The sequence below is a fragment of the Catharus ustulatus genome, chromosome 3 (genome assembly GCF_009819885.2).
Source record: "Catharus ustulatus isolate bCatUst1 chromosome 3, bCatUst1.pri.v2, whole genome shotgun sequence".
Classification (NCBI taxonomy): Eukaryota; Metazoa; Chordata; class Aves; order Passeriformes; family Turdidae; genus Catharus; species Catharus ustulatus.
The window spans coordinates 51,818,167-51,837,466 of record NC_046223.1 but is presented as its reverse complement, the minus strand read 5'-3'; the positions used below and the strand labels follow the sequence as shown (position 1 = coordinate 51,837,466).

At 38.7% G+C, this 19,300-nt stretch overlaps 1 protein-coding gene across 1 annotated transcript in view; it reads left to right on the top strand.

Moving 5' to 3' along the window:
• MAP3K5 (mitogen-activated protein kinase kinase kinase 5) overlaps positions 1-19,300 on the top strand; it is a 102,433-nt gene that overhangs the window by 49,440 nt on the left and 33,693 nt on the right. Inside the window, exons 9-12 of the mRNA XM_033055407.2 lie at positions 6,605-6,764; positions 8,627-8,780; positions 11,270-11,377; positions 16,463-16,512. Coding sequence (XP_032911298.1) covers positions 6,605-6,764; positions 8,627-8,780; positions 11,270-11,377; positions 16,463-16,512 — 472 coding nt within the window. The remainder of the gene's footprint in view (positions 1-6,604; positions 6,765-8,626; positions 8,781-11,269; positions 11,378-16,462; positions 16,513-19,300) is intronic.

Genomic DNA, 19,300 nt, shown 5'->3' with positions numbered 1-19,300 from the left:
CACCTGACTGCAGGTGAGTGCTGTCATAAAAACCTGGTTTCAGTGTCAAGGTCTTAAATGGTTACCAGAGTTTAGTGGAAACTAAGCTTCATTGTAAAGGCATCATTTGTGTGAAACAGGAACACCTGAAATAGGAATCCAGTTCCAGCTAGCACTCTTTAAAACAAACACAAACTCCTGAAGGGAATATGAATGAGAAGTCCATCCTAAGACTGAGGAAAATGCACTTGAGTTGAGCTTGGGTTGGGTTGAGAGAAGGATATTTCTCTTCTGATGCATTCTTAGAGGTTTCTGAATGTCTGTATTCATAGAATCATAGTAGTTTGGGTTGGAGGGACCTTTTAAAATCCATCTAGTCCAAGCCCCTGCTGTGGGCAGAGACACTAGATCAGGTTGCTCAGATTGACACTTCCAGCACAGAGGCATTCACTTCCCTGGGCTACCTGGTCCAATCTCTCGCCACCCTTGACATAAAAAGTTTCTTATTTAAGAAGGAAGAATTAAGATTTTATTTGATTTTGTTTGTGATTTTCTAGATTTGAGGAGAGCAAAAATTCAAGATTAGTCAGTAATATGTTTAGGGAAGATTTGGGAGGTAGGACTGAATGTTGTAATACGCATTGCATTTGGTGTTCTTCCCCATGAATTTGTATAATTCTTGACATTCTGTAGAGTCTTTTTTAGCTTTGTTTCTCCTGAGGAGGTCATCAAGTGAGAAAGAAACAATTTTTTTCACTCCACTGAATATATCTATATTCAGCCACTGCTCTAGTTTCGAAGTCAGGTGTGCACTATATGTCTGGGAGTAATTTCCTGGGTAATTTTGAGTATAAAGGTCAGAGAGAGATGATTACTTTTGCATAAACAGTGGAAGTGAAATTTAAATTCCCAGGTGTGAACGAAGGTATTAATTTGGATGTGTGAGGCTGCGTAGAGTTGCCCCAACTACTGTGTTTGCCCTTCTGTGAGTGGGTGAGATTTTGCTTTTTAATTGGCATAGAATACTTCCACATCCTATGCTGAAATTAGAATTCTTGTACCAGAGTAAGAGGCAGGAAGATATGTTCTACATATTGCATAACATTTACAAATATTTGCTTGCTTGCCTAACTTTAAGCCAGATAGTTTAATGGAGCTGGGTTATATTTTTTTTGTGTAGTTTAATATGAATCCTTAAATTCTAAAGAAACTCCTCAATTGCATACAGATTACAACTGACTGGATCTGTACGAATTAATGTTACGAATTAAATTTGTATGCTATGTCTTTGGTATCATCTTTTTATGAGTTTGTCCAGTGTTGTTTTCCCTATTGTTTTTATTGAGACCATTACGGAAATTAATGTTCATTCTTACATAAGTGCAGAACTATTTAGTGCAGAAGTTTTTTGTTCCTTAGGTGGTTTGTTTGTGTGTTTGTTTGCCTGTCTTATATTAACATTTAGTTGGTGTCTGTTGGATACCCTTGATACAGCCACCCTTCCTATTAGCTACTGGTGTCCATCTTTCTTTTTTGTTCCAGGGAATATTGTCAAAATACTTTTAGTTTCAGACTGACTCAGCTGTTTTGAAACATGTTTTCAAGCACATTTATAGTATAGACCCTACGTGTATCATTGGTTATTTATTTCTTGTTGATAAGACTGTGGTCACTATTCATAGAATCATGGGATGCTGGGTTGGAAATTACCTCCAAGATCATCTGCTACAAACTTTCTTTGGAAAAACACACTCCAAACAGGATGGCCCAGCACCCTGTCCAGCTGAACCTTAAATATGTCCAACGTCAACAAATCCAGTGCTTCCCTGGGAGATGATTCCAAAGACTGATCCTTCAAATTTTGAAAAATTTTCATCTTGTGCCCAATTGGAAAGTCCCCAGCAGTAACTTGTATCCTAATCACCCTTTGTCTTTTTCTTGTTACTCCTTGTTAAAAGGGAGTCTCCATCTTCTTTGTAGCCATCCTTTACCCAATGGATGGTGATAACACCTCCCCCAAGCCCGCTCCCCAAGGCTGAACAAACCCAGCTTTTCCTCATATGGCAGGCTTCCAGTCCTTTGTTCATCTTTGTGACCATTCTCTGGACCCTCTCCAACCTGTCCACATCTTTTGTGTATAGTGAGAGCCAAAACTGAAGAAATTATTCCAGAAGTGCCCTGGCAAGCACTGAATAGAATGGGATAATGGCTTCTTTATCCCTCCTAGAGATGTCCCTGTTGATGCATCCCAACATCCTGTTGGGTTTCTTTGCTGAAGGAGCACACTGTTCACTCATATTCAGCTGCTTGTTTTTCAGGGCCCCCAGGTCTCTTTCCACAGAGCTGCTCCCCAGTGGAGTAGATACCAGCCTGTGCTGCACTCCTGGATTATGTTTTCCCAGGTGTGAGACCTTACAATGGTCTTTGTACAAGGCTGGAGTTGTGCTAGATTCTGAGGATAATTTAAATTTTAATTGTCTGGGATTAAAGTTAATGGTTTAAACAAAATCAGTCAAAATCATGAAAGTTGTATGGGAAAATGCTTTTGGTTTTTTTTCTGGTCCTAAATATCTCTTACATGTGTGTAATTATTTTGATGTCACCTCTTGTTTAGATCTGTGAGTGGAAGACTATTTTTTAGCAATAGTTAGATTTGCCAGGCAGTGCTTTCTATTTGGCGTCCACCCACAGCATTATCTGTAGTACACAGAGAAGTTCTGCTTTCTGCTGAGAGATCAGGAGAGAAGCAAGAACATACCAATCAAGTTCAGTCCAGGTTATATGGAAATTATATTGGTAGGCTGGGAAAGGTGTAGCAAAGGATGTAGCCATTATCAGTTCTTCAGAGAGTGCATGAGGCTGTAATTAGGAGATGCATATTCTGCATCAGATCAGAAAATTTGCCTTCTAAGAGTTCCAACCTGTACTTGCCAGATAATAGTTCACAACTAAATGAACAAACAGAGCATTAATAAAAACCCTCCTCCTACTTTCTGGGTAGTTTTGCTTACTTAACCGTACAAAGAACTTTGAAACCAGACAGAAATGCTGTGATCTGCATTGACAGTTATGATCTCTGCAGGTTGTGCAACTTTGACACACAAAGGATCCTGTAATATGAATTGTTATATCAATATTTGAGCAAGGAAAGAACTTTATTTATAAAGCCTTCATAGTAATATTTAAATGGTAATGTCTACTTACTGTATCTTGTTTTTGTCACAAGCTGTGGATATATTCTTGGTGTCATAAAACAAAGGCTTTTCTGGTGTTAATGGTTCCTCTATTTTGGCTCATTTGTTTCAAAGGCAAAATATTTTTGATAAAATATACTGGAATTCAGCTGCTGCTTTTTTTCCCTCCCTTTGTGAATGCCAAGTTTATTATGGAAGGAGAGAATGTCATGACTTTGCCTGGATTTTCTTATACTTTCAAAAATCTTTTAAAGATGGTGAAATAAAAATAAACTTAGAAAAAGGGAAATTATACAAGGAGACCATAAACTCAGAATTAGAATTATGAAGGTTCACTTTGCAAGTTTCCAAAATAATCCTTTCCCTTTGAGTTCTTTAAATTGGAGTTACTGTCTTTTGAACCTCTTACTAATGTCATCACAAAACAGCTGCATTTAAGGGATAAGTAACTTGTCTTTCAGGAATGAGGAACTTTGTAGATAGATGAGCTTTGCAGAGGATGGTCAGCAAACCAGAGTGAGTTGTAGCCACGTACCTCACCTTTCTCAGAAGGATTTGATGAGAGGGTGATGTTGTCTTCTCTAAGGTAACAGGATCCACTTCACAGAATATTTGAGTAAAACTTCCATTTTATCCAAGTTATGTAACAGTAACAATTCCCAAACTTGGTGTGCTGAGATACTGCTACACATCCATCCTTTCTTCCTCTGTCTTCCTATAAGTCTTACTGAGCTGGGACTCCAAGTGATTGCTTGGTCACCAGTCCTTCCCTCCTAACAAACACCTCTCCCTGCCAGCCATGTGAGGTTCCTCCCCATGTGAGCTGTACCCTTTGTCAGACCCACACACACAGTTTGTTCCTCGCTTTAGCTCTGTTCCCATATGTGGAGCATGGATGTGATGGGTGTGTCCCTGCAGACACAGTGAAGCATGGCAGAACATGTCTGCCTGTGAACCAGAGACTGGTGCTGCTGCTTGCTGTGACAAATAGCCTGTGGTAGCTGGTCAGTAGCCACTGCAACTGTGTGTGCCATCACACAGTGCTTAGCAAAGGCCCTGTGCACAGCTGAATTCCTCCCTTTGCCCTTCCTCCCAACAAAGGTATGTCCAACTGAAATGATCCATGTATCCCTGTGATACCAGTTCCTTACATCTCTTGTGATGAAGTTGCATTAAAAGCCTGTGGAAGTTTGTAGGTGTCTGTCTTTTCTTGTGTGTTGCTATCAAATGCATGCAAATGTTTTAGATGTTCTAGTAGAGCCCTTTGGCCTTTGTAGATATTGCTGAGGTGTGATACTCTAAAGTCCTAGGGGAGATTAATTTTTTCCATTTACAGTAATTTCATGGTTACAAGCCGCACCGTTTTGACTAAAATTTTGCTCCCACACCAGAAATGCGGCTTATACTCAGGAGTGGCTAATATGTGAATAATTTTCCGACATTTCCAACCCCGGAAGTGCCAGCCAGGGTGCCGAGTCGAGCAACCTGCCAGTAAAACCCAGCTTTACGTGATTGTTACAGATTGTTACTCTGTTGCATGGTGGGTGAAGTGGGGCTCTGTGTAGGCAGCGTGGGGGGTAGGGGGGAAAAGCGGGGGACTCCCTCCTTCAGGCAGCACAGCCCAGGGGAGAGACGGGGGGCTCCCTCCTGCTGGCGCCATGGCCCCGAGGAGGCAGGGGGCTCCTGTCCCCTCCTGCTACCGCTGCCATGGGTGCCAGCGGGCTCCATCCCCGCCTCCCACCACAGCTGCGAGTACCGGCGGGCTCCATGCCCACCTGCCACTGCGGGGCAGCGCCGGACTGGGGTGAGCGAGTCCAGAGGCGGTGACGGCTGGCCCCAAGCGGCCCCACCGAGCGGCAGCGCCGAGCTGGGCCACCTTGCCCTGTCGGCAGCCCCGAGCCCTCACGGCCTGAGCTGAGCCAGTAAACCCCACCATGCTGTGATTCTGTTACTATTTGGCAACTTTGTTGCACGCGGGTCCTCGCTGTGAACGACAGAGCGGCTTATACTCAGGTGCGGCTTATTTATGGACAAAGAACAAAATGTTGCCAACACCTGGAGATGCGGCTTATAGTCAGTGCGGCTTGTAATCGTGAAATTACTGTACTGTGTTTTCTGGATAGTGTTCAAGTCTTGCTTTTTAGAACCCAGCTAAAGCTGAACATTATCAACACAAATTCCCCCTCCCTATTCTTCACTGACTAGTGCAGGTGTACATCTTCAAGTGATCTCTTTGACAGTGTCAATGTGTGTAGCACCCTGGCTTAAAGCCTTGCAGAGATGGTCACCATGGTACCTTGTGGAGCAGATGGAAGTGATGTGCATTGTGATGTTTCTCAGGCAGATCAGAGATACTTTGCAGCATCTATGGCACTTTTAAAAGCCTTTATTGCCTGATGTTGATGCCATAAAAATGGGAGCAATGTGATAAAACAAGATAAACTATAGGCTGAAAGGAGTTTATGTAATGATACCCATTTTGATAATATTTATTACTGCTTCTACTGTGAAGTTTAGTCTGCTAGCTACTCAAGGAAGGTTATGTAGAAAACAAGATCAACAGTTGCATTGAAATTTCTCGTGAATACTCAGCGTGAATATCAAGGACAATGGACGATGATGTGGGAGGGAAACTGTCATACTGGAGTAGTGTGGGAAAAGTGAATAAAAGAATACAGTTGTGGAGTGGCTTGTTGTGTAAGCTAAAAATTGGGTTTTTTGCAGGGAATGGTGTAGCATATCTCATGTTCTCTATATGTAGCAGCTCATGTGAACTAAAACTCATCCTGAAGGCCACAGGGGAGCCTAGTTCTCAGCAAACTTAGCAAGTAAAAATAAAACCTGAGGCTCTCCGTAGTCTTGAGTTGCTGAGGGACTTGTGAATATTAATAGATGTCTTTCATTGGGGTAGGACTTGCTGCAGTTAAAAGAACATCACTGCTGGAAGAAGCTCAGTGGATCATCTGTTCCTTCTGCATGGGACCTTGTCTATAAAGGTAAGTTTGGGGCTTGGGGCTTATAAGTCAAAAAAAAAAAAAAAACAAAGCAGAAAAAAACATAATAGGTGCCTTATTCAGCATCTGTTAAGTTTTTGCAGCTATGTTGTGTAGCCTAAGGCCCCAATTTACCTTTACAGATGAGGTCCATGCAAGAACATAGGTAATCTGACTGTGGCCTTGTCCTGACAGTGATGTCTTAAAGTTCCTTTCTTGAGAAGTCTGTAGGAAGAGGGGGTGGGAAAAAAAACTTCTACCAATTAGGGTGTTTGGAAGGCATATAACATTAACTGGTAAGTATGATTTCCATCTTATTTTATCAAAATTGAGAGGGTATAGTAATGTAAGTAATTAAAATATTTTGAATAAGGGAAATGGTTATTTTTAAATTGCATTAATACAAATACTTGTGACTTGTTATTCTCTTTGCTACAGGAGTAAAGATCAGCAGCCTGCTTGGTAAAAAGGGGAGCTTGGAGAAACTGCAAAGCTATTGGGAAGTGGGATCTTTCTTGGGGGCCAGTATGTTGGCTAATGATCATATAAGAGTGATCCAGGCTTCAGAAAAGCTGTTTAAATTAAAGGCACCAGCATGGTAAGGTGATAAACAAGGCCATATACATTCCTATGTTTTAAAACGTTAGACTCCCTCAGCTTTCACATTAGGCACTGTATTCAGCTGACAGGAGATATGTTTTCTGTTTTTTAACAGGTTTTACTGTGTGTGTATTATTTCACTGTACTTTTATCCATAGGGCATAGATTTTGCCCTTATTCAGAGATAGATCTGATACAGGTCTTTAATTTGATGTGTGACAAGGGCAGATCCATCATGGACTTCAAGCTCTCCTGAGGGCAAAGAAGAAAGGAGGAGTTGCTTGCAGCTACATTGCTGAAGAGAAGTGGTAGTGGCTTGTGAGTTTAGTCATAAGAGCCTGAAGATTTTGGGGAATGAAGACAACTTAGCTAGAGAGGTCTGACTGCACCTTTAAATATTGTCAAGGTTATGGCACATAAGAGCTGTTTTAGGAGCTGAATACAAATGAGCTGTATGGTGCCATCTGCATCTTGTAGTGATTGAGAAGACTACAAGTCAAAGTCCAATTAATAGGAAAGCCATAAATCCAGGGTTAAAGACAACCCTGTAAACTCAACATCTGTTATGCAAAGGCCAGGAGATGTGTGTTCTGACAGCAGGTTCCTGGCTCCTGCTATGGATATAGGCAACAATGAAGGACCAGTCACCTGCTCATTAAGGGCTAGGATCATCTTAGGTGCGGAGAACCATGACTCCTTTCTGACTAAAAGATGTTGTCACTCCGCTAATCATAAGAGTGAACAAAGTATGTATGAATTCTTATATTTTTATAAAGGATAGAGTATACCTCCAGAAGGTAATCAGATGGATACCAAAACACAGAAATGCTAAACTTCTGCATTGACATAACATAGAAATGTAAAAATGAAAAACTCTAATTTTCAGACAAAATATTTCATAAATGCTCTTTACGGTGTATTTTTTGCAAGGTTTTCCATTTTTACTATGTGTATATTTTACTAAGAAGCTGGATAGCATTCTCTGGAAGTCTCCTGGTGGAATTTTCTGGAGTTTATGAATGCCTGGTTGTCAGGATTTTATGTACCCCAGTGCCTTTGGGGTTTAAGTCTGTGGATTAAGCTCTGAAAATACTGCACACTCATTTGTGCTTCATGAAGAATTTCTCCTCTGAGCAATTCCTTCCCAGTCTGTTCCCTGCTTTATAGCACAGCCCACTTGGTGCAAGCAGGAGTAGACACAGTACCTTAAGCCAGCTATCCTGATGGCCTAAGAAAGATAATTGGAAATTGCACTATGGAAATGTTCCCTAAAAACCCTCTGAGGGTGGTACAAAAGTTTCCATGAGTAGTCTGTGATAAAGTGATAGCACTGATAAATCCTCTTTTAACATGTGTACCTCATTGCTGTAGTATTCATAAAAATTGCGTGAGATTATGTTTATAACCTTTTTTTCAGAAATGCCAAGAGAAAGCAATATTATCAAGAAGCCCCATAAATCAGCCTCAGAAAGTAGAACAGCAGAGAAGAGGGGTGAACTGCTTTTAGGGGAAACACTCAGCACTGCTGTTGTCCTTCTCTAGCAATGCCAAAAGACTGCATAACATGGTTGTTGCCATCTTTGTAGGATAATCAGTTCCAGAAGCATAATGTTTTAGAAATCTGTGTTAAATAATTCATTATGCAGATACAATATAGGAACTAGAACAGTGCAGAAAGTTAAACTAGTGGACTTTTCACCTGAGTTTTTGTTTGAGGTAGATCACTACTAAAATAAGTTGGACAAAGGCTCAGTTTGGTCCTTAGGTAGAGGGTTTATCTATTTCAAGAATTTTAATGGTTTAGGATAGAAGACACTGAATTTACTATCTGTGTATCTATGTATTTTTGGATGGTCACAGGTACCTGAAGTCTATTGTAGAGACTATTTTGATATATCAGCATTTTAAGAAGCTGGCTCCAGAGCAACATACAGCCAAACAGGAACTCGTGGATTTCTGGATGGACTTCCTTGTTGAAGCCACAAAGACAGATGTGACTGTAGTTCGATTTCCAGTAAGTGGCTGTTTTGTTGAGGTCTGGAGACTTTTTTTGGTTCTATTTTTTGGGGGTGGGTTTTTTTTTTTAAAACAAATTGTGATGTAAAGGAAATGAGCACAAAGCACTGCCTGGTGGCCAGACAATAAACTGTTTGTCCAGAAGAAATATATTTGGCCTGCATCTTTGATTGATTTTAACTGAATGCATGTGGGTACAACAGTGTGGGCACAATGTCTTCTATACAAAAGTAATGAGGAAAAATGTCAAGATAGAATTTTTCTATTTATTATTTGCTACTAATGGGTATACTTCTAAAGCAAACAGGTTATATATTAACTATACTGTGTTTTGAAAAAAAAAGGATCTTTAATTAATTTCGGTCTTCTTCTAGCTCAGCAGGCTTTGTATACTCTACTGCCAGTTAAGACTTAGCCTTTTCAGAGGTTAAAAATCAGCCCAAACAGTCAGAAATCCATTGTTCCAGCTACTAGAAAATGTATTTCAACAGCATTGCACTATAAGTGTGTATATATATGTTTATTTCTGATTTCTTCCACAAAAATTTTGCTGGGAATTTTTATTAGATGCCCCAGTGTTGTAACATGTCCTGAAACTATACCGTAAAAAAGTCTATGTTTTCTGTATGTTTTAACTGTATATGTCCAGGTAATAATGTCTTGGGTATTCCTTTTAGCTAACCATCAACAAAACAGTTTTTTGTCTTAAGTAGCTATTGCTATTGCCTCCCAGATAGTTAAAGTGCATGCAGGTTGTTTTGTACAGTTCTTTTGCCTTCCATGTGTAGATGTGATAATAAACTAAAAGGAGGACTTCAATGTTGAACAGCAAGAGCTCGAAGCAGTAAAGTAAAAACAACACAAGGCTGTCTAAAGAGCCTAGTTTTCCTTTTCTGATGAGAACAGGTAGAAAGTTTTGCAGGGAAACAAAATGTGTGTTGAATCTTCTGGGTTTTGTACAAGGTAAGGCATAATCGTTTTAGATTTTAGATGATGGAATAGTTCAATTAGATAGTTAAAGTAGGCTCTGACTTATAAAACTGTCCAAATAAAATGGTTTGAATTTTTATTCATATTAAGAGGCAAACCAAAGCTGATCACTGTGATAGCATGAGCCAAGAGATAAACCCAGTGTCCACCTAGTTCGATGGTGTTAGACAGGAGGTTGGTTGGAGCATGGAGCTGACAAGGCCAAGGTCATGGCTGCCATCCCTGTATGGACTCAGTGATCCTTCTGGGTCCCTTCGAACTCAGACTGTTCTGAGATTTTGTGACCTGACTACACTGCTGTTGCAGAAGACATATGGGATTTCTCATTATACAGAAATTCTATTTGTGCCAGTTCAGAATGAAAAGCACACAGTTCAATAAATCAACAAAAGGAAAATTAGCAATTTTCTTTTCCCTCCCTTCTCTCAGATCATAATTAATTTATTTTAAAAAAAGTCTTTTTTTCATATTTCCTTGTTGTGAATTGTTCTGTGTATTCTGAGAGCTTGAACTTAAGAGCTCCCCTGTCCATGGGCACTAGCTTAGCTGTTAGTTACTCTCTTATCTGGTAGCATCAGTGTCATCACTTAGGCCTTTAAAGGAAGAAATGACACAGTGCATGGACAACTTGTTAAAGGATTAAGACCACAGTTTGTGAAATGGCTTAATTTTGCAAATTATAAGTCTCTGGAGATGCCAAGCAACACATTCTAATTCCCAGTGCTTATCATTACAAAGTTAAATGTGTAGGTACTTTTCAGAATTTAGCCCTGCACTGTTTCCAGTATATCTCAGTGCTTATTGACTCTGAAGGAGGAGACACGACTTAGATTTCACTCTAAGCCATGGCTGTCTCCAAGACTTTCTATGTTGGTGTTTTTATAAACCTTTGAAAATAGATGTAGACCAACTTGCCCTAGTCAATAATTGTTCCATCTCATCTCTTTTAATGATGCTTCTAGTTTTTGTTTCACCTCTCGCGGTGGTACTTGTTACTTTTGAGAAAATACTTTGATCTGGTGGCTACAATTCATCCTGATCTAGATCATGAACTGTTCAGTTTAGCTCTAGGTTAATCTGTTTCTCTGCTTCACCCAAATATGCTTCTACCAAACCACGATAAAAATGTACCGTGAATCTTCTCCACACGGGAGATAGGCATTCTAGAGTGGCATGGTAGGAGACTGAATTGTGACAGAAAGATTTCAAAACCTGACATTTTAAAAAAAAATAATTTGCAAAATCGATACATGCTACCAATTGACACATAACAGCCTTCTGTAAAAAAAAAAAAATTAGGGTTGGCATTTTTTTTTTTTTTAATTTTAAGTTACTGTCAGCCACACTAAACTAGCCCAGTACCTAAAATTCTGCTTTTCATTATTTCCCTGTTATTCCTACTATGGTATGACTAAAGAAATAGTTTTAACAGATTTCAATATCTTTTGAAATTCTACCAGTTTTGCATTAACTATTGAAACTTATTTTTTCTGCAAGGTTTTGATATTGGAACCAACAAAAATCTATCAGCCCTCGTATCTCTCCATTAACAGTGAAGCTGAGGAGAAGACGGTATCCATCTGGCATGTGCTTCCTGATGACAAGGTATGTTTGTAGTTGTAACTTTTTTCACAATTTATAAGTATACAGGGTACATAAGGCATGTAGCATGTGACCAGTTGCATCTAAATATGATTCTGCAAAGTAGAAAAATGTTTTAGTAACACACAGGAAGATGCTGTGCTTAAGATTGTCCTGATTTTCAATGGATCTTTTGTTTCCCATAATTTGTCGATATAACTTGTGTTTTCCTTCAGGTTGTTTTAAGCCATTGTATATTATACAACATATCTGTTGCTTAAGATTTCATAAGCAATTTATAATTTACTGTCATCATACCAATAACGTAGTATAAATTATTTACAGAATTATCTTCTTACTGCCCTTGCAGTTTTACATGTCAGCTGTGACAAATACTCCTTTAATATGAAAGTAATTGAGACTGGTATGTTAAAATGGGAGCAGAATCCATCAAATGCCAAAGAAGCATTTGGCAGAAGGATAAATGGACACTCTAGAAATTAAAAATTCTGAGAAGTCTATATGTCAAGGTATGAGATATACCAGACATATTTGGAAAGGAACTTAGAAAATCCAGAGATGGAAGTGGAGGGAAAAACCTAGAATGGTTATTACATTCTGGGATGTTTAGGAAGCAAAATATTGGCAAGAGGGAAGACAGGGAGGAGGTCATAGAACCTTAGAGAAGGACGTCAGCTAGGGAAAATGAAGGAGTATATGAAGAGTGAATAGAGACTGAATTAGCTGGAGGCAAAACACTGGGGATGCTGTGATTTGTAAGAACTAGTGCTGTACATTCCTCCATTACAGCATTTTGTTTGCCTGCAGGATAGAACAATGAAGACCTGTTTTTCAGGTAACCATAGAATCATTTAGGTTGGAAAAGACCTTCAAGATCACCAAGTCCAATTGTTAACCTAACACTGGCAAGTCCAATCTTCAGCTTTCCTGCTAGTAGCCTGTAAAAGGAGAAATGTTTTTGAGCACAAAACAGTGACATTCTACTGCTTAGAATTTTTATTGTGAGTTCATGAGAAAATGTAAATGGCAGTTGAAATAGCATATTTAGAGAACAAACTGAAATGTTTGCCTAGACCAATAAATTTCTATTTATTTGTGGCTTGTTCTGACTGATGTTTTTTGAAGTAGGCTCAGCCTCTGAGAATAATTTAAAAAATAAATGTATGCAATTCTTGGGAAAATAAAATTTACCATAGAGTGAATAATCATTTGTCAGAAATACAAACTTAATCTTCTTATTCTAAAATACTTGTTTGGAAAGTATTTCTGTAGTCAGAATTTATTCTATTTAGAGACAACTTGAACATGCTTTTTTTTTTTGGTGACTTTTTTGTGTGTATATTTATCTCACCTCCAAATAATACTCTTCATTCTGTTAAGTGGCTTAACTGTAGGGCAAGAAGGAACATAGGACTAGAAGGAATTTTCTGGACTGTTGAGTTCTGTTCACCTCTCTTGCAGACACTCTCCCCATATAGTTTCCAATAAAGTGGTGAAGATCTTTCTGAATGTTAGTATAGGTTTCACAGTTGACCAATCATACTGAAAAGTGGTTTGAGAATTCCATTGCAACTCTAAAAGAGCAAAGAGTGGAATATTGATGGTGAAAAGGAGTTACCTCAAGTCTTCTAGTTTTCAGTCTGAAATTGTTGACATTTCATACGCATTTGTTCTTTTGCTAACAAAGTGTTTCTATTGAGTAGTTTCCTTTCTCTCTCAGATGTTTACCTGACAGTATTTTTTAGGGGAGTCCTAATACCTCTTAGTATGGGGTTTTCATGTAGGTTTCTTTTTAGGCAAAACAAGTAGGCTTGGTGTCCTGGCCACACGTGGCACCTCATTGCCATAACTTCCTATGTTCCAGTTTGAGCTAACCTCACTTGAGCATGTGAACTCATATTCCAAAAGGTGTATTCCATGGTGCATTCATGTATTGTTTAGCTACTGGGATATTTTTTAATACACTCAGCAATGGCATTTTTCATAGCTGTGTCAATTGTCTGCCCAGTTATCCTCTGTCTGGGAGAAAGATTTGAGTGTATTAGTCTATGCCTGTTTGGTGTTCAGAAGGTAGGTGTTTCTTTCAGTTTTCCCCTTCTTCCTGGTGTGAGGTGTGTGTCTGTATTTTCTGCAGAATAGTATTTTCCTATTTCTCTGTCCTAGCCTTAATCATTGGCATTAGACATTAAGTGCACTCCTTGTACTTTTGCTCTGGCCAGAATCCTTACTGTGATGAGCTTATTGAGTAGCCAGGAATCTGATCGATACTCTGTGCCCTGTGAGCCATCATACCCAATGGAACAATGCAAAGGCAATTTGGTAGTTACCCATTCAGCTGTACAATTATAGTCTGCTGTAATTTGTCAAATTAGAATCCATCACAAACCTCACTGAGAGAAAAGGGACTAGAAAAATTTGGAGGCACCAGCTTCCTTTTCAACTGAGTATAACCAGTATAATATTTGTCTTTGTTAATAGATTTTGTGAAGGAAAAGGATGCATTGTCTGCCAGTCTACTGCACAGAGAAAGACCCATATTTAGGTCCTTAGGAGCCTGAAAACAAGCCTTTTTTGGGGCTGATTAACAAGCAAAGACCATCTATCTCTACTGCAAGGGTATGTTAGACAGCTAGGTTTGGAAACTTCTTCATCTATCCAAGTCTACCAACCATAGGTCTGTCAGAGATTTAGCAATTTGTGCTTCAGATTTCAGTTCATTTTGGCACGTAAATTAATGGTTCTACATGTTTTCCAGAGTTCAGTCAGTGCTCCAAGAATAAGATTTGTGAGTTACAAAGTGTGTGAACTTCCTTTCATGCACAAAGAAGCTGAATTTCCATTTCAAATCCAAACTGAAACTGAGTGGAGCCTGCAGCTGGCACTTTTGTACTAGACAAATGACAGTCAGTACCAGCATAAATAATGTAGCCTCTTTCTTTTCTATTGCTTTCTAGCAACATATTTTAATATTTATTTCTTTAATATTACTGAGTTTAAGATAAACAAATGTCAAGAAAAATCAGACAGTATTTTATTTTGTAGAATGCACATTACCTTTGCCTTGCAGTTCCCTAATTTTAGCAGCCGTTCCCGCATGGGGTTAGAGGAATGCAGCAGTGCTGTTTGTAAGTTTGAAATAGAACAGCCTGTCTCTGTTTTGCTTTGGCTTCTGAATCCATTTTGAGTTTTGTTTTGGGTAGTTGATGATTTTTTTGCCTAACCAAAGAACAGATGCTGAATTTGGATAGCACGCCTGATATATTTACTCCAATGTATTCAAAACTTGGCAAGATCATGAAGGGACATAACTTTTTATGTTATTTCATTGCTTGAGAACTTCACATGGTAATTAAGATTTAAGAGATTAGTTGCACATAGGTGACAGGTAAAGAAACAGTACTAGTGCTTCTTGTTATGTTTCTTGAGCATTTCTGCCTCTCAGAACATATATTTTAACTTACTTGGATTTTAGATTATTCCCAGTACTGGGAATTGGACAAGCACCAATAGCTGAGGTCTGAGGAGAGTTTATAAGCATGGAAAATTGGAAACTAGCAGGTTTTGTATATGAAGGGAGTTGTAAAAGACTGTGCAGAAACCCCTCCTCATTAGCACAGGAATTGAGTTGATCTTCCTTTATTTGAGAGAACCAGGCAACTCAAACAGTGCTTTCACAAACATGCCATAACTAGCATCAGTTAGTACCTCCACTTCAAGATGCAAATCCAGCTTTTCCTAATATTGGGCTACTCTCCTGCTCCTTTACCCCATGAAAGAAACCTGTACCCCATTTAACATTGAAGAGATATTGAAGGTAGTGCTTTGTACTTTACATTTATAGTAGTTATGAAACTTGTGCATCAAGATGTTTGCTTGTATTTTTGGCCCATTGTATTAGGCATCTCATATTAGCATCACAACGTATAATGTGATTTAAGCAGGAAGGGAAGAATTACAGAGGAGGAAAAAATTCTATGAGGAATCCTCATAGAAAGCTGCTATAGCTGGGAGAGTAATTTCCACTGTGGTTTTCTGCACATTGTGCAACTATTTCAGTGGTGTATCTGACTTCTGTGTATTTCACGATTCGTTTTATAAGCTACGCATTTTCAAGTCTTCTTTTGGAATACATTTGATTATGTTTTTCTGTTTGACAGCATACCCTTGCTCATATCACTAAAATGCCAAATGAAATTCAGCTGCAGAAAGCAAAGGTTCTTCGAATATGTGGCTCATTGTGATGGGATCCCAATGTTGCCAGGGCGGTGAGGTGGTGTAGTTCCACCTTTTCCTGAAAGGAGAATGTTTTCTTTAGAAGATACAAAAGGCTTCTGTTTTCTACAGTAAAGTTTTAATAGAATATAAACACAGAGCAATATAAGTGTCTACAGAGAACTCAGTTCTGCTGAGTGTGACAGCTGTAAATTTAAAAGATCTGAAAATAGATGAGGCCTGTCCCTTTGTGTTTTCATAGGGTGGCTTTTTTCTTCCAGCCATGTTTTCACTCCTGCAGCTCTTAGGGGTTTTGGTACATTCTTATCGCTCTCTTCTGGATTCCTAGTGAAATATCTCCTTTCTGTTTCTTTGGACACTTTTCATATTTGAGTAATTCTTCCTACTTTTCTCTCCTGCATTTCTACTCGTAGCTCTCTCCACCCAGCCTTCCCCCACACTAGGGGATTGAGTGTGCAGAGCAAGCTCTCCTTATTCTCAGATGTGGAATATTTTTCCCCCTCCTTTCCTAAGTATCACATCTGATCCCAAACAAGGCTGTACTGGCCTCTCTTCTGATCTGCTCTTTTGAATGTTTTCTAAAATAGTAAATTGTGTTTGCAGTGCAAACAGTGAAGAAATAACCCAAAACTTCTAATAAATAAACTAATAATAAATCCAAATGTAGAACTTCTATTGCTTTGGTTTCAGTTTAAAAAATGCCGTGTAATTGGTGTTAACATATAATAAATAGACTATTGTCATTCGCATGTTTCCCCTTCCATCTCATGAGCTTCATTATAGAAGATATGCCTAGTGGCCCCTCACACATAAGGAGGAATATTTTGATTATTTATTTATTATTGTGTGTTACAGAAAGGTATCCATGAGTGGAACTTCTGTGCTGCCTCTATTAGAGGGGTAAGGTAAGTTGTTTCCTGTTTTTGTTTTGAAATTAAAGGAATAATTGAATGATTTTTGTATTATGCTGTTGCTGCTCTGGACTTTGGAGTGACAGTGATATTCTATCTGTAACCTCTTGCAATTTATTCTTCATCTTAGTCTCTTTTTCCCTTTTCCTGAGGATTTATCTATATTTGTCATCCTGCAACTTTCCACTTTCCTTTCAGTGTAATTAAAAGAAAAAAAGTCCATAAAACTTACATTTTTTAAATAGTCGTTGCTCTGTTCTAATAATAACTGTTCCATACACAGAGTTGTTGCTATGTCTGCAGGACGTTTTTGCACAGATGGATGATTCTTTTTCCTTCCAAAAAGTAACTTAAAAACACCAAACTATCAATAGGAACAGAAATTCAATCCTGTGGAATTCAGCTTATTTTAGGCAAAAATTGCAATGATATGCTTAGTTCAGTCTGGTTTAGGTTTTGGCTACAGTATGTTTTTGTGTGCCTCTAAAAAAATAGAGGGAAAGTATTTATTTATTTATTTATTTATTTGCCGTAATTTTGGTTTTTCCTTCCCCTTATTAAACCATGCTGTGGTCAGTGCTGTTTCTAGTGTAACTCCTGCTCTAGTTGTTTAAACTATGAGTTTTCATTTAATTTTTCAATTGATTTTCCAGTCTGTTCATCTGAACAGATGTCCAAAACAACTCGGATGACTTTATAGTGAGCCAAGAGTCACTGTGAATTCTTAGAGAACTTTCTGGCTCCCTCCGTGAGGAGCTGCAGGGGGAAATATTTATCTTATGCAAACATAAAGCTGAAGAAGGGTTTTCTTTTCCTTTTTATTTTAAATATATGCAAGTTTCTGATCACTTAATTTTTCAGTGTTTTACATGTTTTTTTCCTAGTTTTATGAAGGCAAGTATTGTTTGGGGTGGGTGAGCCTGCAGAACTAGGCCTGCTTCTAATCTATTTTTGTATCAAGAGTATTTTTGGCTACTTTGAGGCTCCTAGACTTAAAGTGGTCTAGGAAGGGGCAGTTCCCAGATTTATAAGGATTCTCAGCCCTTTTAGACTAGTAAGAGTCAGCTTTAGAAATGCAGCCTTAATGTACAAGGCAGGTCTTTGTACATAATCTTGGAGGCTTTTATGACAAAGACCTCCATAAATATTTATGGCACTCCATAAGGAGACAGCAGGTCTGAAGAGACACCTAGCTATGAAATGGCTCACATTTTTGGTAAATACTTCACAGCACTGACAGAGAGTCACTTCTTCTGCCTGCTGTGTAACAGCCACCATAATCAGCATCTTGTTTCACGAGTAATAGGGTTCAGCTCTCAAGTACTGCAAAGCAACTTGCGAAGTATGTAGAACTCTCTGAGCAGAACAGTGCTAAATCACACTCTCTGTGCAGGAAGTCATAGCAACTGGCTTTAGCATAAGAAACTCATCGATTAGCACTTTGTGTGCCAGTGTAAATAGCTCTGCTTTTGCCATATGCCTTCTTGACCTCTTAAATAGAAATGTTTCTTATTGAATTGGCCCAGAAAGTGCTGTTATTCTTTAAAGGCTTTGTCTGAGCTTTTGGAACATGGCTGTTTCCCCAAGGTACTTTGCATCTTAGTTTATCAAGCAAAGTTCCTACTGTTCTGCAAAGATGACAGCATATGAACAAGAAGATAGGAAATTTTATTTTTCTAATTGAAAAAGAGAAACTAAAGTGGAGGACTGAAGTTTGCTACACTACAAACTGGCTTTTACTCAATATTCAGGAGTAGTTCTGGATTATGAAGTAACCACTACTTGTGTTGTTTCTGTGGGAGAGTGCCTCAGGGGTCCCAGTTTCTTTCATAGCTCAAAAACTTAGACAAGCTTGAGACAAGGGTATTTGCCTTCCATCCTAAGTTCTTGGAGCTTTGAATCTCATCAGAATACCTAATTACACACAATGAGAGGTACCTGTACTGCTAGATTTCTAGAAAACACGCAGTTTCACACAGCTCTTTTTCTGTGATTCCTGCTGGTGTTTACCTGTTTAATCTGCTGCTTCATCTGGAAGTACTAGTAATCAGTAGTTACAGCATTTGCAGTGTTTTTTATCGACTAAGGGGAGTTCTGGATGTACATGAGCTGGGCACAAGGCCATGCTAGCCTTGCTTCCCTCTTTGTTTATGGAGTTTGGTGAATTCAGCCCCAGTTCTGCTGTCACAGATGTCAGTAGATGCTACATCTGCTTGGGCACTGTCAGAGTGAGGCACTTCCTGAGCAAATTATCCTGGGTCTTTTTATAACTTGCATGATTTTTAGTCTTCCTTTTTTCAGTTTAGCTTTTTTTTTTTTTTTAACCCAGGGAGGAAAGCAACATATAAGCAATGTAAACCCTCACTTAAAGGCTTAAAGGTCTTAAATATTTATCAATTTCCCTGGCCTCTGTGTACACTCCACATTCTTACCCTTTTATCCACTGCTGTGTTTGTCAGTGGTTTCTGGGCATGCTAAGTTTCAGCTGACAGTTTAGTCAGTAAAATGTTTCAATGCACATGGAACTTGAATGAGTAATTCTGTTAATATCAGTTACTCCATATCTAGAGAGTTTATTTATATGCCTGAAAAGTTGGAATTAAAGTTAGTTTATAAGCTTAGGACAGTGACTGTCTTCCTAAATGCATACACTACTTAGCATTTATGAATGTCCCTAATGTAGAAATAAATGAGTCACTGTACACTCAGACAAATATTCTTATAATGAAGCTCGTTCTTTTCATAAGTAGCTTTATGGAAGGCTAGCTTGTCTAAAGAGTCA